At 43.3% G+C, this 6,810-nt stretch overlaps 1 protein-coding gene across 1 annotated transcript in view; it reads left to right on the top strand.

Moving 5' to 3' along the window:
- Positions 1-2,465, top strand: part of MCF2L2 (MCF.2 cell line derived transforming sequence-like 2) — a 135,149-nt gene extending 132,684 nt beyond the window's left edge. The window contains exons 33-34 of the mRNA XM_062006261.1: positions 771-874; positions 2,040-2,465. Of these exons, the coding sequence (XP_061862245.1) occupies positions 771-874; positions 2,040-2,140 (205 nt within the window). The 3' untranslated portion in view covers positions 2,141-2,465. The remainder of the gene's footprint in view (positions 1-770; positions 875-2,039) is intronic.
- The last annotated feature ends 4,345 nt before the right edge of the window (positions 2,466-6,810 follow it).

Consider the following 6,810-nt stretch of genomic DNA (forward strand, 5'->3'; position numbering starts at 1 on the left):
CATGAGGCTTAAGAGGACAGAAGTTTCCATAAAGGAAACAGGGGAATAGTTGGGCTTTCAACACCTTCTAGGCACAAGCAGAACTGTCAGGCTACACACTCCCATAGGATACATCAGTAAAATCCTCATGCCTTCCACCAAGCTGCAGCAGCGAACCAGAGAGCATTTGTAGCCCCAAAGGCTTAGATATGAGACATAACTGACAAAAAACAAATCTCGCCCCCTTGAGCTCTCACATGTGTCAAGAGTTATTCTCTCTTGCTGCCAAGTGAGCATTAGAAACAGACCTGTCTGGACAGCTATACTCTCCTGCCACGGGTAATTTGGAAGAAGATCTCATCTCCTTGAAGTGCCCATGCAGTCAAACCCTTTCTCAGAACTGACATGCAGCTGAGATGGGAACAAGGCCCATAGGGTGGAGTAGGTGGGAAGTGAACTAAACCCCATCCAATCTGGATGGAATTTACAGCAAGGGGGATGCACAACATTAAAGATTAATTTTCTTCAGCTCTGAGATTGGCTCAGGGTCTCAAACACAAGCAAAGACCACTGCTTCCTTGTCACACAGCCTACTTGAAAGTGAGCTGCATCTGGGATACTGGGTCACCATCTGAGACTGCTGCATGTTGGTCACCAGATACCTGTAGGGCTGCCCTGGGTCCTCTGTCTTTTTCCTTAATTTAGTAAATAGCTGCCCAACATGCACCTCTAAGAAACAACCTAAGGGAAGGGAAGGTAGGGAAATTCAGCATCTGTTCTCTGAATTTCAGGTTAGTGAAGAAACTGGTGTCTGAGAAAAGTGAGTGGGTTCCTTCCAGTATATTACAGCCAGCAGAGGGGGACAGTAACAACATCATGAAGAACAGTAATGCAGGTAATACAAAAAATGTGGTACTGGCATTCATTGTTTGGGGTTTTTTTTCCTCATAGTCAAAAAGAATGTGATTAAAATGGATGTGATAAGCAGTGCACTTCCTGTATCAAAATACTTGGCCTGAATATTTGTCTGTGCTGCAGTCTCTGGTGACACAGCTGAGCTACCCTGAAATGTGGTGCTGTGAGCGTCAGAGCTAGTTAGGCACAGCAACTTATCTTGGTTTAAGAGTTTTCTCCCTCCTGAGCAAAACTTGAATTTCCCACCAAACTCCTGTGGCCACCAGTGCCCAGGCTGGCTACTTTACAACCAGCCCAAGCGTGTTATATGGCAGGGTGTGTTTCAGCTGCGGGGTAGCTTTCATCCCGACGGGGGTAGCATTTGGATTCAGGTCAGCATCAGGGCTGTGGTTCTGGTCTAGGTTTAAAAGCATGAAAATGTGATGAACCATTAGTGCTGTCATCATACCTCTCTGCTGTCTCCAAAGGCCTGAGGAAAAGCTGCTCTGGCAAGATTTCAGCTAATTCAGCACTAGAAGTCATCATTTCCTCAGCTTTGGTTCTGATCTAATACCCAAACAGGTTGCACTGGAAAAGCCAAATCTCAGCAACTGTGCAGATCAGAGGTGTACAATTTGAAATGAATTTTTGCCCATCCTTAAATATATAGTTTACCAAAATGTGTCCTCCTCTGGGTAACAGAGGAAAGCAAAATCTGGCACAGCCATTCCCTGGGGACCTGCAATAGAGAGCTACCAGCATTTTATTCTGTGTTACTGGGGTTTTTTTATACTTTTTTTTTTTCTTGTCAGTTTGTTAAAGTGGGAAAAAAACCTTTTTGAAAGTTAACCAGCATTCTTTGCTGTGGTTTAAAGGGAGCTTGGTAATCGCTGCTCCTTCACCTCCACAGCAGGTCAGTTCTGTCTTCATTCTTGGTGTCTAGCTATGGCTCTCATTTCTTAGGCTTTAAAAGAAACATAAAGTCACACACACCTCACAGTGCTCACAGAGCTTCCCTTGCCTTTAGTGAATGAATTAGGAGAGCAGTAGAATTGTGATTACTTGTTTTTTATTTTATTCCAGGCTTTTAATAATGAACCTCAAGACAGTAGATGGGAAATCCTTTAGACATATTGTAGTGACAATGCCCATGTCCTCCTTTTCAGACATGTACAATGATTCCTGCAGTACAGCCTCAGTAGAGTCAGACACCAAGGAGAGCGAGGTGGCCAAAAGCTTCCCAGCAGAACAGAGGGCTGGCAGCTGAACAGCAGGACCAGCCTTCCTCAGGACCCCATCCATCTCGGTTTATTTTGGGTAGACACTGGATCAAAGTTGCCTTTCTCACAAGCTCTGAGGTTCATAATTCACTAAAACTTTTCAGTGTGAACAGATGAGAACTGTGCTGTCCACTTGGCAAGCTGGGACAAACAAGCTTGAAAGGAGCATTAAACACCTGGAAACCATCCAAACCCACCTTCAGTATTAGAGGAGAAAAATGCTTCTCGCATTGATTTTTCAAACCATTTCAGAAGATGTGGCCTAAATTAGGTCGAGAGCAGAGCTGAAGAGTCACTATGCACCTTTGGGAACTGTGCTGGAGCAGAGGGTTACTGCAGAGGGACACAGCGTGGTTACCAGGGCCTGCTCTGCCATGGGGTCGCCTGGAGAATTCTTTCCATTTGCTTGCCTCTGGCTGTGCCTTCCCCATCCTCCTTAATTCCAGCTGATACATCACGAATGTGCCCTTTTTGCTGATGGTCAACACCAAAAAGACATCTCATTTTAGGGTGGCTGTGGAAAGGAAACTTCTGCTTCATCAGAGAGGCGTCACACAGCGATGACGTGACTACTTTGGCAGTGGCACAGCGAACGACGTGCTGCACACAGCATTACATTGGAATGATGCAGATGGCAACTCCTGGCTGTGAGGTGGATGTGCAGGGCTTAGCAAGGAAGCAAAGATGTGTGACAGCTACTGTGACAAAGATAATTTTGAACTCTTTTTACAATATAAGTCATTCCTCTGCCCCCTCTGCAGTCTGTAGTTGCTGGATCACAATCCTTTGCGTTTGGTGCTGAGAATTCAATTGAATGCCATTTAATGTCATATGTTTGGGTACACTGCATGCTTCCTTTGTGTGCTGGGCTATGGAATACATACATTTCATCCCCCATTTGGAATATACATAAGCATTGCAAATAGGCAGTGAGCATTAGATGCTCCATTGAGTGGATAAATTGTTGTTAAATACTTCTTTCCGGGACCTTTGATTAAAGGACTGTACCAAATCTCTGCCACATAAGAGTGTAATGTATAATACAAAGTGATGACAGATGTTACTATTCCTATACAAGCCATTAGCTCATTTAGAGCAGCTGTTAAGGTATGAAGGCATTTTGATGGTAATTGGGTCTTGGGTCCCACAAAAGCTGCTAGTAAATGTAGGGGTTGCAAACAGGCAAAGATCAGCCTGGTAAAAATGACCCTAGAAGCTCAAAGTGAGTGACTGGCTTTCTCTGTTAGGGTTTTCTTTGTTTAACCCTGAGATTAGTGGTGCTCCATGTAAATAATAAAGGGACAAAAGCACTAAAACTAGAGATGATGCAAAATGAAAACCCACTCTTAGTAACTGAGCCTCTAAGCAAAATAGTAGGAGTCTGTATCATTTCTGCTATCGTCTTTGCAGGGACCTGGACGTCTCAGTGGAGAATGGCCTTGCAAATATCTTAGTATGCGAGTCAGGACAGCTCTGAATTAGGTAAATAGTCCCATTCAAGAAAAAGCCGTGGGGTAGGCAAAGGCTTAGTCAGATGTGTTGGATTTTTGCCTGTGAAGGCATATTGGTTAACTATGAGTTGCACTGTGCTGTTTAATTCCCAAGGTTCTCTATCCCTTGATATCTAAATTCTGATTTCTGACGTTTTCTGTTCATGACTAAAGGACCTGAGAGTTCTGTACCTTTTGGGAATGTAATTTTGTCCTACAGAGATAAGATCTTGTCTGTTTTGGGTTGGCCATTTACCTTAAAAAATGATGTGTAGGCTTTCAGGAACATGAATCCTGTTAGTCTACTGTACTTACAAGCATCTTGAGGGAAGAACTGATTCCTTTCGGTCTCCTAAAGAAATATGCAGTGATGTGTTCTTGTAGTGCACTTACTTTCTCCTCTCCCTAAAATGAGTTCACTTTGGTTTCTGTATTACTTTCAGTAATTTTTGCACAGCCTGGTGACAGTGCTTCTGTCTACCCCTGCCCTAAGCATGGGAGAGGAAAGGGGTAGGGAGCTTTGATTGCACATTGATATATATATAGTAAGCTTTTTGTGTGTGTGTGAGAGAGAGAGGTGGGGTTACCCTGGGTATATGAAACTGCCAAAACTAGGATTTGTGACATTGCTGACAGCTGCACTTTGGAGTGTCTTTGGAGAATTCTAATGGTGAAATGGTAGTGAGAAGCCTGTGTTGCAACTGAAGATGGAAAGTCAGGTATTGTCAGTCCATTTCCTACCTCTGCTGTGTGCAGGCTGACAGTATGCTAGTCCTACATCCCCTGGTGCCTCAATATCTTCTTGTAAAATGGGAACTATTGGATATCCCACATGTTGAATTCTGATGCTAAATTTTAGCATGTATGCAAAAACTGAGGACCCTCCAGGGGAGAGGAAAGCATTCAGCCCCATAAGTCCCACCATGCCCTCCATCAGTGTCAATGGTGGCATGCTGTGGGGCAATCTGGAGCTGGAGCAGGGAAGAGAATTGCTGCAGAAGTTCTCCTCTCTCCTAGGTCATCATGTCATCACAACAACTGCAAAGGTATGGGCTGGATTATAGCAGTTCTCCTCCCTACTTTGATTTTGAAAACATTTAAATCCCATATTTTACCCTGTTGGACCAAAGTCACTCCTGCACCATGAATGTCCTGAGGATGACAAGTAACTCCCTGCCCCGTGGCTGTGTGCAGCAGTGGCACAGCACTGTGGTCTCGGTGGTCTTTGGGAGCTGATGGTATATCAGCTATCCTCAGACACAACTGAATCCAAACAGGGAGCCCTCAACCATTAACCAGGTCTTTACCTTCCTGCAGTGCTGGCAAACCAGGCACAGCTGCCTGTTTCTGTCTCCACATTCCCAACTCAGACCATGCTGTAACCATTGCAGCTGGGCCCTTTGGCTGCTGCCTGCAGTGCAATGTCAGTGAGCCAGTGTCACGCAGCTGCCTGGGCTTTTCCACAGAATGGGGTGCAATGGTAGCTCAGGCTGCTGACAAGTCTGAGAGCAGCCAACAAGAAGTAACCTCTGGCTCTGCTGAAGAGACAAAATGGGGTTTGATGACTTTTTTTTTTTTAAATAGTAGACAGGATAATCTGTTAATTAGTGTATTTCTGCCAAGCAAGGTGACAATTAAGGGAATGACTCCCCATGTACAGTCTAGGATATGATTTGGTAATGTCCAGCAAGACTAATGTATACATTAAGGTATATTTATTCTGTATGTAAGTCTTTGACACCATCATTTTCAGGTAGATGGCCCTAAAAGTCATAGTTTTCAAATACAGATTTAATTTCAGTGTCATTTGGAGATGATATAGTGACCAGAAATCATTTTAAAAGTAGTGGTTGCCACTAAGTTTCAGTTGTAGAATAGACAATGATCAAGGTAACTCTACGACGTAGCATCACTCGCGGTTGAGCATTGTGGCTGGACCAGTGAGCCCATGCCAGCTGCCTGACTGTTCTCTCTGGGCCTGGACAAGTCAGACCTGCCTTCTGGGCTGAGGTTTGACTTGGATCTCTTCCCTCCGTTCTGCTGCCATCTTCTGTGAAACTTGTAGAAACTTCACATCCTCAAAACTCTGCTCAGTTTGTTGTAGTTGGGCAGCAGGCTCCATCCTTACTGGCAGTAATGATAAACAGGCAATTGCCACAATAAGCAAGTCTTGCTTTCAGTAAACGAGGCTAAAATGTAGTCAGGCCTGATCCTCTCCTGCTCTCACGTCTAACCCCACTGGGAGGAGAATCAGACCAATGGTCTTTGTCTTGATCATAAATGGCTACAGACAAATCAAATCTGAACACTGGCTTTTCTTGCCAGTGACAACAAAGCTGTGTGTGTGTCTTTTATTCTGGTTGTGTATGTGATGAAAAGACATTTTATTATCTATAATTTTCTTAGACTCTTGAGATTTCAAACAGGATTGGGTATGAGAAAGGCCATGTGCTTCCTTTCCAAAAATACTCAGAGCCTCACTTCAAATATATGTATGATTAGAAATATATAAGAAGAAAAAAAGAGCCAAATTGTGTATTTCTTCTTGCAGCTGGAGCTGAAATAGCTGCTAAGATTTCCTCTTCCCAACTGAGAATTGGTACAGTTTGCTTTTCTTACATATTTTTCATGGTGTTGATAATGATGTATTTGTATATTGTGACTGATGAGAGATAATCAGACAGGGAAAGAGCACAGAATCACCTGTCCTTTTTTCCAGTCAAGACAGAATGTATGAGTTTATTACAAGAAAAAGTGTGCAAATGAACTTCCTGTAATTAGGCCATTCTGACCTGTGTAGAACCACACTTTGTTTGAAATTTATAAAAATTATAACTAGTACAAAAGATTGTAGTTGATGTCTCTATATCAAGCAACAAGTCAAATGAGCTTTCTAGTCAAAATAAATGAGTATTAGTAAAGGCACATCATCACAGCTGAAACAAATCCACATATCTGTCCAATATAACTTTATTTGTCCAACACATGCATCACAAAAGGCAAAGTGGGGGGAGGTTGCCTTTACCTGTCTCAGTTATGTTCCTGAACCCCTGAGGTTCTCTTAGGAGAGTGCAAAGGTTCACATGGGCAGTTCAGAGTTGCATAGGCAAATGCTGCAGCCATAAGGCAAGGAAGTTGTAGGATAATTTTAGTTACAAGCAGGTAAA

The sequence above is a fragment of the Colius striatus genome, chromosome 12 (genome assembly GCF_028858725.1).
Source record: "Colius striatus isolate bColStr4 chromosome 12, bColStr4.1.hap1, whole genome shotgun sequence".
Lineage (NCBI taxonomy): Eukaryota > Metazoa > Chordata > Aves > Coliiformes > Coliidae > Colius > Colius striatus.